The sequence below is a fragment of the Phaethon aethereus genome (genome assembly GCF_964289735.1).
Source record: "Phaethon aethereus genome assembly, chromosome: 1".
Classification (NCBI taxonomy): Eukaryota; Metazoa; Chordata; class Aves; order Phaethontiformes; family Phaethontidae; genus Phaethon; species Phaethon aethereus.
Genome location: NC_138575.1, coordinates 57,493,577 through 57,518,878, shown reverse-complemented (window position 1 = coordinate 57,518,878; position 25,302 = coordinate 57,493,577). Strand labels below are relative to the sequence as shown.

Genomic DNA, 25,302 nt, shown 5'->3' with positions numbered 1-25,302 from the left:
TGCACATGTAATACTGTATATTGTCAATCAAATGAGGTATTCACTCTGCTCAAGTCATGGATTGTGCATGTTTAAATGTGCTGTGTTAATAAATCTGTAATGTCTTTCCTGGAACACCATTTAAGATTGGTGTCGTACCTATTCCTTTATAGAAATACTTCTTTTACATCTTTTTTCATAGCAGTGCATTTCTTGAGGATATGTAACTGGTTTCCATGCAGGTTTCGGCCTCCATGCTCAAACAGTTTCCCAACAGTGGCTTGAATCCTGGTCTTTTCAATATGGGCCCCCAGCTTTCTCCACAACAGATTGCCATGCTGAGCCAGCTTCCACAGATTCCCCAGTTTCAATTAGTAAGTAGCTAATAATCTTTTGAGACAGACTGTTTACAAATTGTCTGCTGAAAGTTTTCTTTTTATGTTTGTTCTAATTCTGTTTTGTTCTGCTGATCTTCTGTTATTTTTGTACAGGTATTCCATGTTTGTTGTACAGGAAAATACAGCCCTGTTAGTGGGCAGCAGATAAACTAAACAGGCCTGTGTAATTATTGTGAATGTTGCAGTGGCCTAGTAATGATTCTAAGCAATGTCTTTGTACAGAAAGCGGTGGTTTGTTTATTTTTTTAATTAAGTTTTCTTCAGACTTGTAGTTACAGTGATGGTAACGCAGGTACTAGTAGTACTGTTGCGTGATGTTAAATCAGAAACAAGTTAAGGTTATAGTATTCTTCTAATGCATTCGTTGTCATTTTATTTGAGTGTGTGGAATGAGAAACAGTTTACCTAAGTTCTGAGCAAAGCATTTGCTAGCGACTAGCTCTTGGCAGTTACATTTCACTTGACGAGCTCTGTATTTTCACTCTTCCCACTGCCACTTATCTTGCAGGCATGTCAGCTCCTTCTTCAGCAGCAACAGCAGCAGCAGCTGTTACAGAGCCAGAGGAAGTTATCTCAAGCTGTGCGACAACAGCAGGAGCAACAGGTGTGGCACTGTTTTTGTCAATCATGTGAAGTATAAAGTGCGCTGGGAAAATGCAGTCTGCAGCAAAGACAGTGCTGGCTTTAGTAATGTCATCTGCGCTCTTCAGTTTGCACTCTCTTCAGATTGCACTTTTCAGAGAGCAAGGTCCTTTGGGTCTCTTCCAAGTCACTGTTTCTCCATGTTTACTGGAATCCTGTGTCACAGTATAGGATGTATCATCCCCAGTTTTTTTGTTTCATTTGCAGATTGCTCGTATGGTGAGTGCCCTCCAGCAGCAGCAGCAGAGGCAGCCTAGCATGAAGCATTCACCATCCCACCCTGTTGGGCCTAAGCCACATTTAGACAGCATGGTACCCAATCCTTTGAATGTGGGTCTCTCAGATTTACAGACCAAAGGGCAAATACCTGGATACGGTTCAGGTAAGTGCTCTGTGGAAAGAGATTTGGTGCATTGCCTATAGTTGCCATATTAGGCAGTTATGTCTGGGTCCAGAAATGAGTAATTTTTGTATAAGGACTAGAGTAAAGGTTATGACAAGTGTCAACTCTTGATAAAATTGCGTTATTTTTCATTACATGGGAAGAAGACAAACTTAGTAGCAAAGTGTGTCTTCGTGGCATACTGACCAAACAAGCTTATTTGGAAGTTGCCTTTTGAACATTTCATTTGCTACTGTTGATTTGTTTACCTTTCTTATGATCACAGTGACTCCCTGTTTGAAGATATTTAAATCAAAAAGAGAAAATGACAATGGAGTTTTGTTTTTGTTTCACAGGCTTTGGCTCAAGTGGCATGGATTATGGAATGGTGGGAGGGAAAGAGGCTGGAACAGAATCCCGCTTTAAGCAGTGGACTATGATGGAAGGGCTGCCCTCTGTGGCTTCACAAGATGCCAATATGCACAAAAACGGTGAGAAGGGGACTGGCTATTTTGGGAATGCCCTTGCAGTATCATCTTGCAAGAGGTGAAATAGCTCAGATGTAACTATGCTTCAAGTTAGTTAATATCTTACCTCACCAGTATGCATCTTAAATATTTTTGATTTTAGTACTCCATACTCACAAAGATCCCAAGCTTTCCCTGAGTGTAAATGTATCTTTTTAATGCTTCAGGTGCAATAGTGCCCCCTGGAAAGGCTCGCGGAGGATCGCCCTACAACCAGTTTGACATAATTCAGGGCGACCCACTAGGTGGCCATGCAGGCCCTGCTGGTGATAGTTGGTTACCTGCCAAATCTCCACCAACGAACAAGATCGGAAGCAAATCCAGCAATGCCAGCTGGCCTCCAGGTATTACATTACCCAGGCAGGGGTTATGTCCTAGATTTAGAGTAGATGTGCTGGGACCTCTCCTCATCACAGTTTTTAAATAACCACTGCAAGGCAAATGTTTGCTTGGTCTATCTTGTTTTTTAACTTTCTTCAATGTTAAATTAGAACATAAGTTATTAACTTCCACTAAAAAATTGCTGGGGTAAATATGAACTAACTGCTGAATTACCTGAATAGTACTTGGGTTTTGTTAGGTGAACTCTTGTCTTCTGTAGTTTGGTGACTTTATTCTTACAGAAATTTTCATGAGAACAGTTGTTCATAGAATATACAATACCAGCTCCCTCCTCTTGTATTGATTCCTTATTTGCATTGTGTTAGGCTGACACAGGGTATAAAAATTTTGATTGGTAGCATAGAATCAGAAAGCAAAGGTGTGAAAGCATGGATTTTGTGATGGTGGGAACAGCATTTTCTTGTCTTGACCTCTTAATGTAGCCTGAACTTTTCTTCTGGCAATTGTTTACAAATATGATCCACTGTGGACCACAAGATTTCTTTTGCCAGTGGTATTGGTACAATATGTATGCAATGTGTGTGCTACACTGTTGTGGCTCACCTTTCGCTCATGTCGCGTAAATGATAGAAGAGTGTAGCCATGTTTCAGTACTGCTCAGCAATCTTGTGGCTTGAGTAGAAGTTTCTTGCTTTTTGGATTACAGGCAGTAGCACATTCTTTAAGTCTTCTAGAGCTTCACTGGCAGAATTTTATCTTTCTGCTAGAAAACTCAAGTATTTAGAACAAAATACATATGTGTTTGAACACGCGCATAATCATCTATATAAATCATTCACTAAACACAGAGTGTTGTCCTTGAAGTTGCACAGATTAATCACCAGTGCTGTTCAGCAGATAGTGGTTGCTGTCATTTTTCTCTGCCTGGAAGACTCTTACATTCCAGGAAAACTTTCCTAACCTACTACTCTGGTGTGTATCCCCTCAAGCACAAAAAAGTAAGGTGCAGGTACATCTCTTGGGTAAACCAGTAGCATAGAACTTGCATCAGAAAGACTAGGAATCTGTGACACATACAACTGCAGGAAACCTACAAAAAGTAGTTAAAGCTTTTTATGTGCGAACCCCTCAGTGTCTAACTCTGGCAAGAAAATGTTTTCTGATGAGCTGACAGAGTTAAAGAATTAGTTATCTCAAGAAGCTCTGGACACCTACATTTCATACCACTGACTGCTCTCTGTAGAGGTGTATTTGCATTACATTTCTGTCAGCCTGGCTGTTAAGTACTGAGCTTCTTCAGCTGGAGTTACTGCTCATAATGCCAGAAACCCCCAAAGCTTAATTTTTCTTTTAGGACCTCTCTCTCGTAAACTCACTGTTGCTGTACTTGTTTCTTTAGTCACCATTCCCCTACCTATTCCCTCTAATACTGAGAAACACAGTACTGCCTGGAATGTTAGGAGAGGGATGTGAGGATCAGCTCTGTCCTCTTTCCAAGTTTTGGAGCAGGCACTGACTCTGACAAGATTCTTGGTACCAGAGGCTGTTTACAGAAGTAAGAAGCTGAATAGCTACTCTTTGCCCCTCATTGATATCATGGAGCTTCCTTAGTGATACCTGCAGTCCCACTGTCTGTGTTAAGCAAAATTTTTGCTGTTGCGACTGCCTCACCACTGTGAGAGGATAGCTGGAGTTCACAAATCCTGAACATAAACTCTCACTGGGATCATCAGTACCATCCCTAATTTCTTCTGTAAATGAGTAGCCCATGACTGTGATTGAAGATGCCATGTAACAGTTCATGGGTTTTGGCATGTGGCTTTTATGCAATTATTGCTAGCCCTTTCTTATGAGGTCCATAGGCTATTGGTACAAGTGTTATTGTCCCATAGCCATCATCCACTTAAGCTGTCTCAGCTTTTCCAGCTTACTGGCTTCCTCGAGAAGGAAAACTTAACTGAAATCATGATCCACCTTGTCAACAACGCTGGTGAAGAATAAAGACCCAAAATGGTTTTACACCATAGGTCCTTCTTCTCTGCAAGCTTGTAGATGAGGCCCACTGTCAGTTCCTGGCATGGAGATACAATTTTTCTTCCTAGTGTTGGAAAACAAGTTAAGGAAAATGATTTTAGAAGAGAGAACCTCTTGAAATGGGTACGTTTTTCCTTTGAATGAACAATGGTCACTCAGCATTCACCCTGACTACACCTTTCACGTTTTCCTCCTAAATGCCATCTGCTGCAGAAATTCTGCCGTTCAAGAGAGCAGTATTGTTCAGCACAAAGATAAATGAAGTGGTGCCCAAACAAACTGATATCACAGCTGGAGGTGAGAGCAAGTTTTGCTTCATTGGTGAGAACTGTATCTTTTGGTTATGTCACACAGACTTGCATATCTAGGTAATACTAGACTGTAATTTTCCCCATTCAGGAACAGTTCAGTCATATACTCCAGGCAAACTGGGCTGATTGTCTGCCATGGTTTTCCTAATAAACTTAGGTTTGAACTTTTTGGGAGGACCTTTCAAATACCAGTAGAGAAAAGCACTTCATGATTTCTTCTTCCAGAAATAAAAGAGCATGTCTGTAGGGAGAGTTGGTGAATGTGCATGAGAGTAACTGTCAGTCCCAAAGGATAGTTTGGAAATTTGTCAATGTGCTGAAGTTCAAGATAAACTCTTCTCCAGACCAGGAGTACATTGATGAGTGAATGTGTTTATACACAATATGCCTTATCTTTGGAGCCTTGTTTGAATGTTCCTTAACTTTTTGATGAGAGCTTACTATGCACTTAATTTTCAGTCTCACCAATTCTCAGAAATCTTTACAAAGGCAAGACTTGGACTCGCCCTGCCCTGCCCTGCCCTCCCCCCCTTTTTTTTTTTTTTTTTTTTGCAAACAAGTTCTAATTTCCAGGTCCTAACCGGGGTTCATGGATTCTGTATCTCGGAACAGAGGAGGTCTTGTGACTACACCCAAGAGCTGCATTGCTTGTTCCTTAAGCACAAGGCAGTCTTGTTTGTCAGGGGATTGCAGTATTTTGGCAGTAGCTGAGCAGATTCCTTCCTTGATGCATTGCTGTTTACTCATACCTTTAGAAATGCCGGTACCTGGCGTCCTGGATTATTTTGTTGAGTTACTAAAGACTGGGAGATGTGACTGAGATTTACAAAATCATGAAGGCAGTGGATGAGATAAATGCAGAATTCTAATTCTGCGAATCCTGCAACACTAGAAGCATGGTGCAAATCCTGGACTTAAGAGGATATAAATTTTAAATAGATGAGAGCTTTGTTTTTGCCTTTTTTTTCCCCCCTGTCAGGAGTGGTGAACTTCTGGAGACAGATGGTACTAGCCAGTTGAAACAGTGATTGGATAAAGTGATGGAAAACCAGTTTCATGAGCAGATGCTAGCAGATAGAGGGTATTTCTAGATAGGACTGTGGGTGCTGGGAGAGTGTGAGGGCAGTAGCCTACAGAGAGTGGCCAGGTTTGTGTTCTATCCCTAAATGGTATCTCTTCTACAACTGTTAGTGGAATACTGGGCTATATGGACCACGGTTCTGACTCTGTGGGGCATTTCGTATGTCTTCTCTGAGCTTCTCCTGCCAGTGCATTATCACAATCTAATACTGCCCTTGGCTGTGCCAATTGTTTGAACCAGTAGTATCACATTTTCCTCTGTATTTGTCTGTGAAAGTCATAGTCTTGACTGTGCTTTTTCATTACAAAAGTGGCTGAAATGAATCCTTCCATGCCAGATTCATCATACATTGCTTCATTCCAGAGAGCACATCCTGGATCCCACTTTTAATCATGGATTTTTAATTGCTCTCAAATTTTCTGTCAGTAATTATTTCAAAACTTCATGCTAGGAATAAAGGTATCATTCCATATTCTGGATTTTTAGATACAAGGGATGAATCCGCCACCTTGACACTTCTTTCACACTTACACAAATTGTCGCATAATATCTGAAGCTTCTTTACATGTTTTTGTGTTTGGCAGTGCTACTGTCTTGTCACTGCTGCCAAAATTGACTACAGCACTTTTTTCATTGAACATCTACTCAGAGAAGGAAGCAAGTTGCTGATCTTTCTTACAGTAACTGGAGTTTTTGTATGTTTGTACCTTATGTAACTCATCCACTTGTCTTAAAAATCTGGCATGCCTGGAGCTATAGTTGAAAGGAAACTAAAATATGATAGGTATATTCTGTCTCATTGTGAAGCGTGAAGAAAGCCTGAGAGGAGATAAATTGCTTTTACTACAAGGCATCTCACCGTAGCACTATCTCAGTGTTGGTAAGTAACGTATAAAGTGCACGTGTGTACCTACACTGTAAAGTGTCAAATGTTGTGTTTACAAACTCTTAACGTAGGTAGCCTTTCCTTGAGAAAGGCTTCTGTGGACACACAAAATATGTGTGCAGAATCTAATCTTATATAATCTAATCTTACCTTTCTTGTATTAAGGGTGAAACTATTGAAGCCTTATCTGAAGGTAGTAAAAACAGGAATAGTCAAAAGAATACCATATGCACTTGCACTGCTTTTTTTGTACTGTAGACTTGTATTCAGACACTAGAGATAGTGCAGTGGAGTATGTGAAAAAGGAATGTGAAACAGATTTTAATTAAGAAAAGTGATTTTCCTGAGGAATAGTGTAGAAGACAATTACTTACCCTCCTAAGTATCTTCAACAGTTACTTCCAGTAAATGGCATTGCCCTGTTTGCATCTAATTCCTTTTTCCCTCCTGTCCCAGAGTTCCAACCAGGAGTGCCATGGAAAGGTATACAAAACATTGACCCTGAATCTGACCCCTATGTGACCCCTGGAAGTGTGCTGGGGGGGACAGCCACATCTCCCATTGTAGATACTGACCACCAACTTCTGCGGGACACCACCACAGGTAAAACAGTGAACTACTGGTGTAAGATTAAGTCATTTTGATATTCGAGAATATTTTGATGTTCCTGTCATAACAGGGTAACAGCCCGTTGCATTTGATTAAGAAGGAGGCCTGTGTGGCTTTGCACCATGGCTGTGTATGGCGTGAAAACTTGTCATTGGTACAAATTGTGGCTCTCTTGAGGTTTAACAGAATAACAGAAACTCTGTGAAATTGGCTTACTCTTTCTCTTTCCTTTTCCCTTTGATAGGGTCTAATTCTTCCCTCAACACCTCGCTGCCTTCACCTGGTGCCTGGCCCTACAGTGCCTCTGACAATTCCTTCACCAACGTTCATAGCACTTCAGGTATGCAGGCTCCAAAACTTACCTGGACAAAGTGTTTTCCACTTAATAGTTCCTCATCCTCATTCTCTCATACTTTGAGTATTTAGTCTTTCAGTAATTTCTGAGGAAGCTTAGAAACAAGATTTGAGTGGCTGATCAGATAGTTTGCCTCTTGATGATAAAATACTCTGTTGTAGTTGCTTTAAAAACTGGACTAAGGTCCCCTGCACTTTCCCATGCCTGATACAAAATTCTGATACAAAAGTTATGCAAGTTAAAGAATAGGGTAGCAGTGCGCGGCAGATGCAAAAGGAAAAAAAAAACAACCCACATGCACAATGTGTTGACATGTGTAAGGAGTTGGGGGACTGTCATAATTTTTTAAACTTACCTGCTCCTGTATGTATGAGTTAAGGAATTAGAGTAATAAGGTGACTGATTTTACTAATTTTAACTTTAGAATATTAGAGTGCTGTGAAGGGAATGTTTTTTTACCTCACCTTTTATAGCACTCGACGTTCCCTGAAACCTGAAGAGAGAGAAAGAAAGGGCTTTTAGTCCTCTGGCTTTTAATGGTTGGCCTGTAAATAGTAATTTAGATATCTGCCTCAGATCCTTGGTAAGAAGGTCTCCAAAGTTTTCCTCTGAAAAATGGTCTCTGCGCGCACTTCTGAGTAGGATGCTGGAAGTACTTGCTCCAGACAAACCATCTGGATTTTGAACTTACAAAAGCCAGAGTTTTCTCTTGAGAAATCATTGTCTTGACAACTACTTAAAACTAAAGAATTGTGTGTAAATAGTAGAAGTGACGAACATAGCAGAGAGCTGCATCTGGCCCAAACTTTATGGGTTTTGCATCTCACTGAATAAAAGCTGCGTTCATATGTTATCTCAGCATCTTCACAAAATGTGTTGAAAAATCCTATTTAACCCTCAAGAAAAACAGTGCTCCTGCTGACAGTTTGTGGGGTGACATCGGTTTGAAGCAATATCTGTGTATGCAGCATTCCAATGACATAAAAGATTTCTCTTTCATAGCCTCGGGAAAGGAATGGCATGTATCAGCTTCTTACCTCTGCTTAGTTTTTGCCTAGCACATAAGAAAGACTCAAGAGATAAAAAGATGATTGAAGTTATAGTTGAATTGAGGAAACTAGACCACTTCCTGGCACACACACAGTCTGCTGCACATCTTGTTTACACACCAGCATTTCACAGTGAGAAAGCGGGTCATCTGATTTAGGGATTTAGAATTCACATACGTGTAAAACGAACAGTCTAGTGAAAGCAGTCTTTTAAGCACTTTCATATACTTTCATTAGTTAGTGCTTGCAACCTGCTTGCTATTGACAGTTACACTGTTGTGGAAATACACTGATCCAACTGTAAAATGAAGCACTCTTTTACTTACTGAAAGCTTTATAGCCTTGATTCCCAAATGTATTATTTTGTGACTCCCTGGCATATTGTAAACCTGGATTTTTACCTTCTGTTTCAAATAAGTAATTTAGTAACTTGTTTAGTGAATAGAGCTTAATACATGTAATTGTACACACACACACACACACACAAGTTCTGATTAAGATAATTCATTACACAAGTGCCTTTTCCCCCAGATTGCTCTGTCTGTCTTCACAGGTTCTCATTATAGAACAAGGAAAAAAGAAATTACTCAAGTAATTTGGACTTTTGTTTGGTTTTGCTTTTATAAATGTCCTGTGGTGTCAGAAAGTGTGGGAGAATTTGCAATCTGCCTTCTTAAGGAAAACTGGTTTAGGAAGAGCTCCCAAATATTCATGACTAATAGTGATGTTTTTGGAAGTGTGTTAATTTCTTTTATTGGACTTCATATAAAGGGTTCTTGAAATGTGTTAGGGATATCCACTACTGGTCTTGTTTTAGGCATTTGGTAATGCTTTCTAGTAAAAAAATGAATATGCACTACCAAGATTGTTTAAAAGTCCAGCTGTCACACAGCTGAGTGACCTTCTTTATGTGTTATCATTGTGTCAATTCTGTATGAAATTTATGATTCATGAGGAAGCTTTGATCTTATAGGAGGACATGTTTATCAGGTAGCTTTAGCTTAGTAGACCAAGAGTGGTAAGTACTAATTTCAGTTCTCTGCAAGCTTATGGTCTGGAGAAGGTTCGATTTCATTAAAAGTCAGTAGTGCCCAAAGTTGTAAGAAATTCTCAGATGAAATGTAGTATAGACATAAAAGTTGCTGTTCATCTTATTAATAATTGAACATATTGCAACTGGTTACATTATCATAAATGATCTAGGGATTTTTTTTTTTTAAGCATAGATAAAGTAGGCAAAGGTTAACTTACATGTAGCATGGCTTTTCTGGTATGGTAAATCAACTGTTGTATGGTTCTGTGCTTTGTGCTTGTCTCTGGTATAAATGTAGTCAAAGGGTTTACAATGATAGTACAGTTGATGATGCCTAGTTGAATGTTGTAAGTTTCTCTAATATGTCCAATTTATTTAATCTTCTAGCAAAATTCAGTGATTACAAATCAACGTGGTCCCCAGATCCCATAGGACACAATCCCACTCATCTCTCCAACAAGATGTGGAAAAACCATATTTCCTCAAGGAACACTACAGGGCTGCCCCGCCCACCTCCTGGCCTGACCAACCCCAAACCATCATCTCCATGGAACAGCACAGCATCCCGATCGGTCAGGGGCTGGGGGGCACAGGACTCAAGGCTTGCCTCTGGTGAGAAGAATCAACTGATAGCAGCATTGATCAGACCTGAGGAGTGTACGATTTACAGCTCTAATGGTTTGGAGGAAAGAAAGTTGCAGTTGTCTGGTAAAAGGAAAAAAAAAAAGTTCCTTCCCGAAATGGAAATTTACTGTCAGTCACTGGGGGGGAGGTGGGAGGGTGGAATCCCAGGTCCTGCTGCAGGGGATAAGTGAAGAAGGCTGGGAGCTGCCAGGAGGGAATACCTACTGCACGGGGCCTTTCAAGACTAGATGCTTTCTATGGGTGGGAAACGTCTCAAAGATAAAGCCCAGTAAAAAGTGAATCTTGATCTGAAATGTGAGGAAAGATGTGTTTTTTGTTTCTAGGACTGAACATTAGGCTTTCATGTGGTAACAGGTCTGATAATGCTGAATTTGTCTGAGACTGAAAGACCTGACTAAAGAAAAATGGTTTTCTTTGTATCAAATCTGTCTTGATTGCTCTGTCTTCTAATTTGCAGCATCTACTTGGAGTGATGGTGGGTCCGTTCGTCCTAGCTACTGGCTGGTTCTTCATAATCTCACTCCACAGGTATTTTCTGTTGTTGTCTATGGGAACTTGTTTGCTTTACTGAGATACAGATGTGTATTCTTCAGTTGTTGCTCTTTGAGTAAAATCTAACAAAATCAGATTTGTGAGCATATGCAAGATGTGTTTCTACTAAACTGGGCTGCAGTCGAATTCGTTTTTCTATTGTAATCTCTTCAGTGAACTTTAAGGTGTTCGGGTTTTGCTACATGGCTATCATAACCTTCCATTACCTAGAGTTTCAAAAAAAACCTATTGGAACAGCAAGATTTTTCTTAGAAGTGAGGATAAGTTGCATGACCATGATGTGGAATGGTTTATAGCTGTTAGAGAGATTGTTTTTTGGGATGTTGTCAATAAGAAAGCTGGTGCTAACTGCCAGTTTTCACTTTGGTGTTTCCATAGTGAAACCACAGAATGTTTCCAGCACTCCTGCCAAAAACAGTCTAGTTAGGTTATTCCTGCAAGCATTCTCAGGGCGTGCTTCCATTCAGAATTAATTCTGTGGAGGTCTTCGTTTCAGCAATCCCAATTAGTCTGTGTTAAAGGCTTAGGAACAGCCTATATGATTATCAGCAGCACCCTGAGGTCTAGACAGAGTCCTCTGTTCATCAGTGTAATTTACCATGCTTCTACTACAGTCTAAGAAAACATCAACACGAAAGGAAAAATTAAGGTCTCCTTCAGATCGCCCAGAATGGCAAACTGTGTTCCATTCATAGAAAAGACTGTTTTCCTTGATGTGAAGGAAACAGCAGTGATGAAGGGGCGCAGTTCTAAGTCTCCCTTGTGCAAGGTAGTTTAATATACTGCTTTAGGAATCATTTAATGGAAGAAGAATATATTTTGGAGGCATTTAAGTTAATAGAAAAGAAACAGAAGCAGATGATAATTGTCTCTTCCATAACAAATGCTCTATTCATTGTGGGTCAGTACACTAGACAGAAGGAAGCATAAAGCTTAAGGTGGATTCAGGGACAGTATCTTCACTTCAAGTTTCCCTATTTTAACTTTGTCCATATTTGTACCCATGCACAAATTCCTTTTCCCTGAGGTTGTATCGTATAATAGGGGGGAAGGGGAGAAGAAAGAAAGTAGCACTTCCCTAAGTATCTGCACATATGGATCCCATTTGTGTGTGCATGTTCCTGTGGCATACCAGGAATGGAATCTGTTTGTACAGAACACCTTGGAGAACAGCAGTTACTGGAGGTAAGTAATAAGCTGTTACTGCTGCAGAAGGAATGCAGGCAACCTACAGCTGCTGTGAAAACATTAGTTCAGGAGGAATGAACATTGCTGGGTTGGCAGAAGGATCACTGTCTGTTTCTGTGACTTACTGTTTCATAAACCACAAAGACAACATTTTTTTTGGGTGCTTCTTTTAAAACTCTCATTGTAGAGGTGATATTTCCAGTTTTCCAAAGAACTTTTGAATTTAGATCAACTCAATATTGGTTGATCTAAATTCTGCTGGAATCAGAGTGCTGGAGACTAATAAATGCTGGTTCCTTTGGTACAAATCCTAATGGATGAAGATGGTGGGAAGTACAAGTTGTATATAATTACTGGAAAACCTGCAAACATAAGGATAGCAACAATTTAAGAAATTCAATGAGATGGGGAAAACTGTGCTTAAGATAAAAGTGAGGGGGAAGGCTAAGTCAGATTATTCCATAAAGCAAAGTTGTCATAATTATGAGAAGGCAAAGCATAGTGATTCTGTTGGAAAATTAAATCCTGTCACCTTTGCTTACTTGCCACTGCTTTCACCTGTTTTCCTCTCTGAGAGAAGGTTATCTTTTGATTACTGAGATGAAGTTAGGATTGAAGTTCATTTGGAGACATAGTTACAAACATCTGTTTTATCTTGGCTGTTCTTCCTCAGATTGATGGGTCAACCTTGAGGACGATCTGCATGCAGCATGGCCCACTGCTGACATTCCATCTGAACCTGACCCAGGGCACCGCCCTTATCCGATATAACACCAAACAGGAGGCGGCCAAGGCCCAGACTGCACTGCACATGTAAGCAATCCCTGTGTCCGTTCTTTGTTACTATGTTAGTAATGAACACAAAACATCTGTCCAGTGCTATGCTTTGGAAACTCGTTTCAAGTATCATGGTTGGAAGGGAATCTTTCATTCATTGGCAGAGGAAGGTGAGAAACAAAGATGCCTTTTTTTTGTGTTACTTTAATTGCTGGCACAAACTGGCACATAGAGAACTAGGAAGGTGCAAATAGGCTGGAATTGTGACCTGAATGTACCTTACTGTACAATTTTGGCCATTTTATAAAAGCTTGTGAATTGTTTCAGATGAAAAGCATTCTTATATGCGCAATCCCAATGTGTGGGAATCTGCTCTAGTTTCAAGATACACTTTGAAAAGCTGCAGATTGTAGGTTTCCTGTTCTTAAGCTTTTTGGAACTGACTGTGGCTCTGGTATGTTTTGAAAACATGAGCGGTTTTGAGACAAAAATCTTGGGGCGTGGAGTAAGCCCTTAAAGTCAGCGAATACTTTTGAACTATACTAATCTTAACCTAAATTTCACAGGCTTTTAACCTGTTCGTCCTCTGTTTTTGTTTGAAAGGTGGCATATGTGCATTTACCATTTTAGCTTTAGCTACACTGTATAGGCACTTTTATTGCTCTTGGTGTTAATGTTATGGACCTTAGTTTAAATTTAGAAAGGTTTTGTTGCAGGTGTAACAACTGAATGTTGGGGGGAGGGAGTAATTATTAGGCTTTTTTCTTCCATGTATCTTGTCTTCTAGGTGTGTGTTGGGAAACACTACCATCCTGGCTGAGTTTGCCACAGATGAAGAGGTTAGTCGCTTTCTGGCACAAGCTCAGCCCCCTACACCTGCAGCAACCCCAAGTGCACCCACAGCAGGCTGGCAATCCCTGGAGACAGGACAGAACCAGACAGATCCAGTTGGACCTGCTTTGAATCTCTTTGGTGGGTCAACAGGGCTTGGGCAGTGGAGCAGTGGTGGCGGCGGCGGCAGCAGTGGGGGTGATCTCCCTGGCGCTTCGTTGTGGGGGCCCCCATATTCTTCAAGCCTGTGGGGGGTCCCAAGCGTAGAGGATCCACACAGAATGGGCAGCCCTGCTCCCTTACTACCTGGAGACCTTCTGGGAGGAGGGTCGGATTCAATCTGAACTTAGAACTTTCAACTCTGACCTCGTGACCTTTTTTGGAACAGCAGCAGCACTAACTTGACCTTTTCGTTTTTTTCAACTTGCAATAAATACATTTATAAAAGGAAAAAAGAAAACGGAGAGAGAAAAAAAGGTGGGTCATTGACAGACTGTCTGAGCACATAGTTGCCTCCCTTATATAACTTCAGTTTTTTTGTTTGGAATATGAATCCAAAAAGAGAACATATCACTCTTGAAATACTTGAATCATGAACGCCAACTTAGAAAGACAATGTGAAGCAAGTACACATACCATTTAAATTTAAACACAAAAAAGTAAAAAAATTAGTTTCTAGTTTTTCACTTTTTCATGTTATACGGAAGTTGTTGCTAAGAAACATATATACTGAAAAATAGCTTTTTAACTTTGTTTGCACTGGGTGTGTTTCCGTCCTTAGGTCTACCATGTTGGGTTGGGGGAGGGGTTCAAAAGAAAGGGGGGAGAAGACTTGACGGAGCCTCACTTTAAAAACAAAAAAAAACCTAAAAAAAATTTACAAAATTAAAAAACCCACAAAAAAACAAAATGGGGGGCGGGGAGAAAAAAACAACAAAAAAACCAACACTTTGTGATTGGCTGGTTGATAAGTACCAGTGTGTTCTGGCACATGTAACTGCCCACGTGTGCTTGTTTCTGTGTGAGTGTGTGTGCACATGTTTGTGTGTGTGCATTTTTTTCTCTATATATATAATCTTGAAACGCTGCATTGCTGATGGTCTACGGGCTGGCTGGCCATCTGCATGTCTTGATTCTGAAAACAAGACAGGCATGGTGGAGTCCCTGTGGCTGAAGCAGAATCCAGTTGGGCTGGATTAAAATTTGTCAGTAGGTTTTTTTAAATTCATTTTAGCAGGGTGCTATCTCAAGTCTGCAGATCATACTGAGTGGGTAGTTGCTTCCTAGCCCTTGTTCTAACCCTGTGGTAGAGCAGAACACTGCCATATCCAAAGGATTTGGTGAGAGGGGAGACAATGTTGAGTAGCAGTGTATTTATTTATTTAATGTCTGCATGTGGGGTTTTTGTACTGAGTGAACCCTAGAATGTTTGTTATATAATGCAAGCCATTTTTTTCTTCCAACGAGGGGGAAAAGGAGAGAAAGAAGACGTCGCCATTTTTTGTGCTGTTCTTATTCAGTCTCCCATAAGCTTCAGTACCTTAAAAAAAAAAAAGTGTTTCTTTTCTCCCCTAAACCTGTAAATAGGCACCCATATTCATTCTTGAAAAATCCATCAAAAGGTTGATAGTCCAGCCCAACCAAATTAGCCTTTTAATTGATTTACTGCTTGTATGAAAACTGACAAAAACTACATCGTGTCAGCGAACCGCTGGCCAGCCTGCCTCATCTCCTGAAAGCACATGCAGCTAACTCTGTTCTGCATCCTTCATGGTGAGCGTTACCTGTGCCAGGCCTTGGTGTATTACAGCACCAGACCATCACTGACAGAAACGTTTACTTACGAATGTTCTTAAACCAGTGTGTACTTCAAACGTTTCCTTTTGTTTCTCTGTGTTGTGTTTTTTCCTGTGTATGTGGTTTTGCTTAGGGAGGTATATAACTAGCAAAGACTTTTTTTTTTTTAAAAAAGTATTGCACCTTTTTGGTTTTTGTTTTTACCTTTTCCGTACTGTTGCTTTTAAATTTCTGTATTTAAGGAAAGGTTTGGGGGTTTTTTTAGCATCAGTGTAGTAATACTCTGGGCAGGATAGGGCTGACCTATAATCCACAGTGATAGCCAGTGTGTGCGTGCATGTGTGCGCTGGGAACAAAACTTTTAAGACCTGTTGTTGTGGAAAGAGTTGTAGCAGACTTGAAGGAATGTCCCTTGACACAAAGTGGGAAGTCTTCTGGGGGGTGGGGCCAGGAGAAGAGGGAAGAGGGATGCTGGTACTTTTTCCATAAGTGCTAGGATTTCCATGTGGTGTTGTCTAGCTGTTATACTATCTAACAAAGTGCCGACATTCTGTACCAGCACATACCTGTCCATTCCAGCCCTCAGCGGGAGCAGTGCTCAGGCTTTACTACCTGGCGGGGGGTGGGGGGTGTTGGTCTTGTGGAGTCTCTTTCTTCAGCATTTTCATTGAAGGATACGACAATATCTGATACCTTTTACTCTAAGCGTGGGTTGGGTGGGGAGAAGTCAAAGATTCAAGTAACGGGGGGGGGGGGGGGTGTGCACGCACATGTGTGTATGCCTGTGTGCTGGGGGTGGGAGGGAAGGGCTAGGGAGTTACATGGCTTTTTTTTAATTTGCCCTTTCTATGTAAACCCAATGTCACAAGGAAGACTGACTGAGGGAAATGCTGCATATACACATGCCTGTAGACTTGTATGCAAAGTGTTTTGTGACAAAAAGTATGAGTAGGTTTGTATTTGTTTAGTAAACTGGAGCGTGCAGCATACTCTGGCCCCTTCTGAATATACTTTTCTATCATGTCTCCCCCTTCATCCATCCCACTGTGCACAAAGAAACAAAATGCTCTCTTCCAGCTCCTGCTAGCTAGTGCCCCTTGCGTGCACACATCCATAAAGCTTTGTTTCTGCTAGTCTCTGCTCGAAGACCAGCTGTGCTCAGACACACAGAGCAGGTTCTTAAAAGTCCTGCGCCAGCAGTACTTCCTAGTGAAGCACCTTTGGCCTGAGTAAGCCAGTATCTATTCTGTCACATGATGTGCTTATACATGCTGGTTCATTGCTGTGTTCCACCCTCACTTCTCTCTCCCAACCTGCCCTAAGGTCCCTTTTCCTGCACTTTGGGCTAGTTGAGTTCATTGCGATACTACGGTGAAAGCCGGGTGCTAGAGCCCCTCTTGTTTACAAGACATAATGAGGGATTTGAAATATTTAAAAAGAAAAGCTAAATTGTTCTTCCATTGTAAGCTTAAAGGGAAAAAATTAAAATGTAGAAAAAAAAAAGACCAAAAAGTGCATATATATATTTTAGATGAAGACTAACTCTGGGAGCATTTAACAGTGTTTTTGTTTTTATTTTAACATTTTATTTTCCTGCTTTAAATTTGCAAGCATTCTCAGGAATTCTAGGGTAGGAAGCCAGTTTTTTGAAGATGGTTTATTTAACCTTATCTTATCCTAGATAGATGGCTGTTTCTTGTTGATAAACTTTTACAAGTTCCTGAATCTTCAAAATGTTTGAAAGTTTTTACGTTAAAATAAAAATGCTAAAAAAAAAAAAATAAATAAAAAGAAAAAAATAAAAAATCTCCAAATGTTACTGTCGGGGGGGATCAAGAATTTTAAAGACTGTATAAATTAAAATACATTAAGAAAACTTCTCAATATCAGCAACAGAAATTCATTGTAATCTTAAACAAGTTGTGGGAGAAGAAGGGTTATCATTTATAGTGCTTTGTTACTCATGCAAACATGTGTGCAGTTGCATGGAGAAGAGAAGTGTGTGAATGGAAATCTATCACTTTGTTCCCTCTCAATTGAAACAAAATGAAAATATTCTTCCAAGCACCTTTTTAAAAGCGAAGTGAAACTATAACCTAATTAAAATGCAGTAAAGTTTAACTGAGAGAGTCCTCAGTTAGGAAGACTAGCAGGAAATACACGATGGTGCTTCTTTGAACCACTTTTAAGTAGTGCTAAAGAAAACCAGTGCTGACAGAATACCAATAATGAAGTAGTTCTATTATCTTGCCTTTTTCAGTACAGAAAAAGGAGAGAATATGGACAAACTCCAGTAAAATGTACATTAGAAATCAGCTTTCCTGTTTTCAGCTATTTGGTCAGTTTATTCCCCACTTGGAGATTTGCTGCTTGCTTTTCTTCACCCACTCCACCTCCCAATCTTTCTGTTTTATTTTAGATGAGGGAAATACCTGTTAAACTCTTCTGTTCACCCTATTGCTGCTGGCTGTCAGGGCTTACAGTCTTGAACTACAGAGTTTGGTGTTGGGATGGCCAACTTCTGTCTCCCAGCTCATAAGGGCCAGGGGCTTACTCCGCCTGAAATGGCTAGGCTCAAACCACAAAAACCACGCTAGTGCCTTTTTACATGCACCCACATGCCCTACAGTAGGGGAAGGGAGGGAAGATGAGGCAAAGTGAGGCAGTATAGCCACTTCACGGATGTAGCTGTACAACAGTAGATGAGAACTTTATTATTAAAAAAAAAAAAAAAATCAGATGCCAAATTCCTGTCCTTTTCATATCAGTTGCCCAGTGTTTTCATGTTGCACTGCATGTACATCTGAGCATATATGTGTGTGTTGAAAATAACGCATCAACAATAACAATAATGCGCTTTAAAAAAAAAAAAATCCTGTCATGGGCCAGTAGAAGGAAGGTTTGTTTAGGGAGATTTGGGTTATTTTTTTTATTATTATTATTATTTTACAGAGAGAATTTCTGAGTGCTTTGACAGAGGCTGTGTTTTATCAAAATCAGCAGGGTCCTAAAAGAGAGGAAGTTGTAGGGTTTAGTCAAAAGGAGCCCAGGAACTTGACAGTCACTTGGAAATGGGTTGTGACTGACTGCTGAAGCGTTGGCAGTCTGGAGCTTCAGTAGTCTGGTGTGTCCAAACTTACTGTAGTGTAACAGTCTGCTCCTCCTTTCTCTAAACATGCAGACCTGCATATGTTAGTGACCGTCTCCTCGGTGATAGTTTTCCTGAATTGTTAAAGCAGCATTAATCTTACTGTTTTCCAACTACAGTTGACAATTCTGTCCTTCTCCAAATTATATGTAGCTAATGATGATGTGTTGCTAGTGTGGCTTAGTCATGGCACTCCTAACCCTTGCAAGCGATTCCTGAGCATTGTGCTAACCAGACTCATCTTCTAGCGACAACCATCGCTTAATGTTGTAAATACTACCAGTTGAGCTCATAACAGCGAAAAGTCAGCAAGGAACTGATGTCGGGGTACTTCTGGGCTTTTACAAAACTGTTCCAGGGAGGTAATCAGTGGCAGCATCTTGTTTAAACATACTGACAAAGAAGGTAGGGAAGAGAGGCTGGGGAAAGCACAGCTTGAGACTATAGGTATCTCTTTCAAGATGACAGAAATCAAACATAACATCTTTCACTGAAAAACACTTTTTACTTAAGTGACAGAGAGAGCTCTTTATCCTTGGTTTTGGTACTCCAAGTTATACAGTTTAAACATATACATACTTTACAGGTGGTTTCAGTGTTCCTGTTTTTTTCCTGGTTTTGAATCCTTCAGTGCTTAATTCCTTTAAAAAAAAAACAAAAGCAAAAACAAAAAAACACCTAAACATTTTAGTAGTCTTCTAAGCAAGTATCCATTTGTTACCAGCCACTTTGCCTACCCCACCCTGCAGGTGTATCAAGCTGAGAGTTTTTTAATGGGTTTGATAATTCTTTGCTCCATTTGAGTATTTTATTTTAGCAGTGACAACAAAGTCTAGCAAGCAAAAAAAAAAAAAGGTGGGGTACAGCTCAGAAACCTGTGTTGAGACTTCTGACATTTACTTTGGAAAGCAGTTTTAGTACCACGTGCTTTGGAAGATTTGACATCTTTTCCCACTGTTTTTATGCTTTTACCTGGAAATTTGCCCAGCAGTCTTGGGAGTGGATTTTTTGTTGGTTGGGGGTTTTTTTTCCCCAATCACAGGCTGTCATGTTTTTCTTATGAATTTTTTTATTTTCCTGCATGTCAAGTGGCTTGTGTAAGGAGCAAGAATATTAAGCCAAGTGTGTTTTTCTTCTGCAATATAAACAGGATGTTTTCTACAAACTGGCTGGGATAACCACCTCAAAGACTAAATAACAATTGAACCTTTATATTAAGTTATTAAGTTGGCCTTGGGGGGAGGAAATACCTAAACACTCTTTAGACCTTTTATTCTATTCTGTTCTTCCTAAAATGCTGCCACATCTTCCACTGTGTCTTAGTCGTGCATCCAAACGGTACCATAGGGGGTTTTTTTGTTTGGTTGGGTTTTTTGCTTCATTCTTTATTACCTTTACCTCTTAGGCTTCTAATTTTGTTTCTGCATATTGTTTTCCTGTTGCTTTAAGAGGAATATTGTTTGTATATCTGAGATACCAAATTTGGCCAAGTCTGGTCTGGGAAATCAGGAGTGATCCTCATGTGAGTTAGTCCCACTGACCTTACAGGAATGAGTACTGCTTTGGTAAGCGCTCTTTGTGTAAGTAAACCGTAGCTGGATCCGGGCCAAGGTAGCAGATGAGGACCTGTTTTATTTCCAATGCGGCAAATATCTGTGTTGCATATATCACATTCACAGTAAATGATGTGACCTTAGTATGCATGTTTCTCAAGTGGATTGAAATGCTGGTTTTGTGGTGTATGGTTAGCATCTCAGGGTATGAGTCCTGATTGAGGAAAGGTGGGGTTTTGTCTCTAAAGGTTCCCCTAGCAGAAGCAGCTTTCTTAATTGTAAATACGTATGCATGTATTTGTGGGCAGGAAAGTAATGCCAAGAAAACGAAGTTGAAATTAATTCTAAAAAACAAACAAATGCTGTTGAAGTGCAACTTTGGTCCTGAGTCTGAAACAACATATGCAGAATCTGTTGGTTTGTCTAAATTGATTTTGCACAAAGTACTATTTTAGTTCTCTTAGTTTATTTTCTACTATTTTGCAATGTTAGGAACCGATACTGTTAGTTAGATTCTATCAGTCATTCCTACAGTGATCAGAATACAGATGTCTAAAACCCAAACTCTCTTCCTTTCCTTCACCTCCAGTACTAGGCTTCCACCTGTGGCAGAAGGGGAGAAATAGGTAGAACTTCCTGATGTAGACAGAGCTGGTTTTCCCTGTTGTCCTGAATTCACATCCAAACCTAAAACACAAAGCAAAAATTACGTTGGAGCAGAGTTGTTGGTTGGGCTAAATGACAGGAGCCTAACTGGAGATTTTTAGCAGCCTTGCTAGTTCATGTCCCTCACAATGTTTTGCATAAGTGTCCCATCACTGTATATACCAGTGTTGCCGAATTTTACCAAAGTTCCCCTGCAGTAGATAATAGGAAACAGGTCTGTTTCGTAGTGACTCACCAAGCAGTGCTTTGTCTACAGTAGAATTCAAGCGTCTGTCTACATTGCTGTTAAGACTGAGTAAGAGTCCTGTTTAAAATATAGCTCTCTATTTTGTGGTGTTGTGTGAGACTTTTTAAACTTTGTGATGTAGTAACTATAGCTTCTAATCCTTATATGAAAAGTGATTTAAAGTTTCATCTGTGCTACAAAAAGCACCACAGCTCCTGATGGTTTGGAGCCTATTTTTAAAACTATTGTCAGGCCAAGATAGATGCAGCTTCATCTGTGGCACGCAGCAAACAACGTCCGTTTGCATCCACGGTTTGTGTGCGTGTTGCTTTTCATCTAGCTATGCAGGAAAGTTTTTCTCTTAAAAGTCTCCCAGAATTCTGTGCTATACAAGCAAGCTTCTAGAAAATCAAGTGCCCTCTGCAAGGAATCATTTTCGCTCTGTATGTGTGACAGTTGAGACTGGTGACATTCAGCAGTGTTAGGGCTCCTGTTAACTTTCTACTGAGAAAGGGAGTTTTTTGGCTTGACTCTGACAGCCTTTCTGTAAATTAATATGGAGCACTCCAGGAGAAAAGGAAAAAAAAAGGGGGGAAGAATGCATTGTGCCAGCCAGCATTAAGTATTTTTTGCAGCAAACATTCTTGACTGTGGTGGGCAGAGAGGAAGAGAACGAGACTGGAGAAGTTTGCATGGGTGCGCAATACAAGGAGGCAGTGCTTAGCAAGGAATGTTCCTTGAAGACTAAATGCCTCCTCTTGGGTATTGGTGTCTGTTGTTGCATTCACAGAACTAACTTCCTGTGTTTTTTAATCTGTTTGTTTTTTTTAATTGGGACAAAGTGGAAGCTTCTCCTGTTTCAGACGAAACAGAACCCTATGTGAACATTTTCTTCATCGTTTACTGTTGAGCAGTAAGAGCAGGTTGCACAGCTTGTTAAGAGTAGCTATTTTAGTGACATGGTTATGATATTATGTGCTTGCTTTCCCCTCCCTCTCCCTGCCAGATATGGCTTAGCCTTTCTATATAAGGGGCTGTGTGGGGTTTTTTTGTTTTGTTTGGGGGACGTGTGGAGAAGCAGCAAAATGAAGTGAAAATGCAAACCAAGGTAGAACAGCCTTACTTTAGGGGGTAGCCTTACAACAGAGCTTTATAGTGAGTGTGCTGTATTCCAAAATATGTAAGCCAAAAACAAAAAAAGCATTCATTTATGCAAAAAAAAATTTTAAAAAGAGGTGTTGGAAGACTTCTTTAATATGTACCTTCTAAAGGTAGAGTAAGGTCTCACCAAGTGATACGTTATTGTGATACTTCTTGCTGGGTCAGTAGGGATGGGTTGGGGTATAAGCGCTTAACATTTTCCTCCTATGTTTTTACAAGCAGTAAGTTAAATGTGGTATTTATGAATGTGCCTTTGTGAGTATAGTGACTGTCTAATTGAGGAGACCGCTTGGGCTGGAGGGGAGACTGGTCAATTTATTCTTTCAAGAGGTCAGACATGGAGACTGCAGTCCACCGGTCCCTTTTGACAAGCAGCATCTTCGGGCTGGTCTCTACACTGCACAATACGTATTCATATGTGGTAGAGATCGGGGTGGGGGGTGTGAAGGGATGTCATGCGATGCACAGAAGCTGTTGATAGTTATAGGCTAGTCTGCTGTTGCAGGTTGAGTTTATATATGTATTATGTGGCTTCTCTTTATGTTTGTGTGCATGAGTGTGAGTGCGTGTGGCTTTATTTTTTGTAAGCACTGGAGAATTGAAACACAGTGATGTTTGAGACAAATTTATACATGTAGAGAAGATGATGTTTTGTAGCTTCTGTTAAATAGTGGGTGCAGGTACACTTTTACCCTCTCTGTCCGTGTCCTGATAAGAGAAACAGGAAAATTTATTTTTTTCAACCCTTCAACTTCCAGCACACTTAATGTTGCCATTTAAATGAACAGGGTATTACACAAGAAGAAAAAAAAAAGTTTTTGAAATGGTGAGGTAGAAGTGTTTAAAAGAAAAAAAAAAATCTGAAGTAATTTTTTGTTTCTTTGAAGCTGTTTGTAGCTAAACATGGGAATCTGCAGTGTCTCCTTCCATTTGTTTTTTTTTTTCTTAATAATTCACCTCTTCGTTCCACCCAAAACATGAGGTGTATAAGATCAAGAGCTGTTGCTGTAGCCCTTCATAATTCCCACCCTGAAAAGAAATTCCAGTGGGATCTCTCAGCTCTATTCAGGAAGACAAAGAGAGGAGAGACTCTGCAGTTTTCTTTGCTTCGCTCTCATTCCTCTCTAATGGCCTTGAAATGTATTATTATGCAAATGTGAATTTTGATACTGAACTTAAGAAGAGGTTGTTTGTTCTTTTTTCAAAAAAAAAAAAGGTCCCATATGTGGTCAGCATTGCTTCTTTATTTTGTAAGTGAATTGTAAACTATGCATTCTGCAAAGGGGGTGTAGGGGACAAAGATAGCTTTGCTAAACTGTTCAGGAGTTTCTGTGTCCATGGTATATCCATTATAGTTTGGGGAAGCGGGGAGATGATGACTTTGAAATAAAAAGGAGTTGATAAGAACTTCCCTTTTTCAAAAGTTGGCCATTAGGTAACTGGGCAGAGATTTGGAAAACCAATGCTGACTGCAAAACAAAATCAGCTCTAAACTGTGGGCAGGGTTGTGAATTCCAGCTGTGCAGTGTTAACCCAGGGCCAACAGGGTGAATGGGACACCAGCTCTATGTGGGCAACTTACCTACCACCTCCTATGTTCTGGCCTTTGTCAAGCTCAGGAAACACAGTGCCACAGGCACTGTCTTTTTGTGGATTTACTACGTTCTCCATTACAGCAGTTCTTGCGCTCTTCCAGGAGAATTGGAACACAGCTGGTCCTTCATGTCTACGCTTTCTTCTCCCTAAAATTTTCTTTGCTGCTGTTTCTGGCATAGCTCATACAGTGACAGCACAGCTACGGACAAGATGGTGGAGGTGATGCATACTTTATAGTGCTGGTCAAAGCACAACTATGAGGACTCTGTTTTGCAGCTACCAGTGCTTTGTTGTCTGGTGTTACTGCTGGTGACTTAGCCGTAGTGTTGGCAGTGTGTGAAATTTTAGGGAATATAGACTGATCTGTAGACAAGGCCCTCTATTTAAAAGAAATTATCCTTATTTACTGTAAGGCAGTGTCATAATGGTCATGAAAAAGGATTCACTTCCTCACATCTCCAACATGCAGTCATTGTGAATTATGTGTTCCTTGAAGTTTGCAGAGCTTGCGGGAACAATCTCCTCAGAAATATGTAGATCTCCCTGTCCTCTTCATCATCTTAATAGGGACCCTTTGACTTGACTTTTTCCTTTGTCCGTGGTGTACCATGGAACCTGCATTGTCCTTGGCATTATCTTAGATGTAATATCATAAACTGAGATATTATCCTGCCTGTATTCAGTGTTTCATGCAGCAGTTTTGTTTTTGTTGATGTTCACAGTACTGTAATAAGTAATAGACTTGATGATCACTCTCACATCTGTGCCTGCCTTGCAGATGTGATCTTATCAGGGTTCCACTCTGTCAGATTGCCTTTAAAAAAAAAGGAAAAAAAAAAAAGAAAAATCTGAAGTTTAAACTCACTCACAACATACCTCGTGGTACATTTCCCCTTCTGATGTAACCTTTTAAGTCTTACCTTTTCTTCTAAACTTAGCGGGCTTTTATTTCTACCTGTTATCTCCTTTCTAAAAAGACGCTTGAACTAGTGGTTTTGAGCACAGAACCATAAGCCTGGAACTCCTGAATTTTAACATTCGCCCTTACTCTTCCCTTGCCTTGGGCAAGTCATTTAACTACTTTGCCTTTGTTTTTTTCATCTGTAAAGCGGGGGTGATGATAATACTTACCTACCTCTCAGGGGGTTTGTGAGGATCAACTAGTAAATGTTTGTAAAGTGCTTTAAAGATAAAAAGCATAATAGAAGTATTACAAGGCTTTTACAGCAAGATAGCTCATTCTTTTTACATTATTTGCTTGTGTGGAGGGAGATAAACTTGTTTTTTAGTATGATTAAAGCCATCAGACACTTGGATCCTAAACAACTGAAGTTGATGGAGATTCAGTTACTCATACACCACCTCATCTTTATGCCAGTTTCCTTCTCCTTCTCTTATATGCCAGTGTTGCTACAGGTCACACGTACTTCTAGATAAGCTTCAAACTTGATTCAAGTACTTTGAGCTTGCTGCTTCTTTCACCAGATCAGAATCAGTTTGTGTACTTTGCCTTGCCTTTAAATAGGGGTTTTGG

The 25,302-nt window shown here is 40.2% G+C and overlaps 1 protein-coding gene across 3 annotated transcripts in view; it reads left to right on the top strand.

The window, feature by feature from the left end:
• Positions 1-14,818, top strand: part of TNRC6B (trinucleotide repeat containing adaptor 6B) — a 118,805-nt gene extending 103,987 nt beyond the window's left edge. For all 3 annotated transcript variants that reach the window (XM_082014265.1, XM_082014263.1, XM_082014264.1), the window contains 11 exons: positions 222-353; positions 886-981; positions 1,227-1,401; positions 1,758-1,892; positions 2,096-2,272; positions 7,039-7,185; positions 7,436-7,531; positions 10,016-10,240; positions 10,731-10,801; positions 12,687-12,826; positions 13,578-14,818. In XM_082014265.1, the coding sequence (XP_081870391.1) occupies positions 222-353; positions 886-981; positions 1,227-1,401; positions 1,758-1,892; positions 2,096-2,272; positions 7,039-7,185; positions 7,436-7,531; positions 10,016-10,240; positions 10,731-10,801; positions 12,687-12,826; positions 13,578-13,965 (1,782 nt within the window). In that variant the 3' untranslated portion in view covers positions 13,966-14,818. The remainder of the gene's footprint in view (positions 1-221; positions 354-885; positions 982-1,226; positions 1,402-1,757; positions 1,893-2,095; positions 2,273-7,038; positions 7,186-7,435; positions 7,532-10,015; positions 10,241-10,730; positions 10,802-12,686; positions 12,827-13,577) is intronic.
• Positions 14,819-25,302: the final 10,484 nt, after the last annotated feature.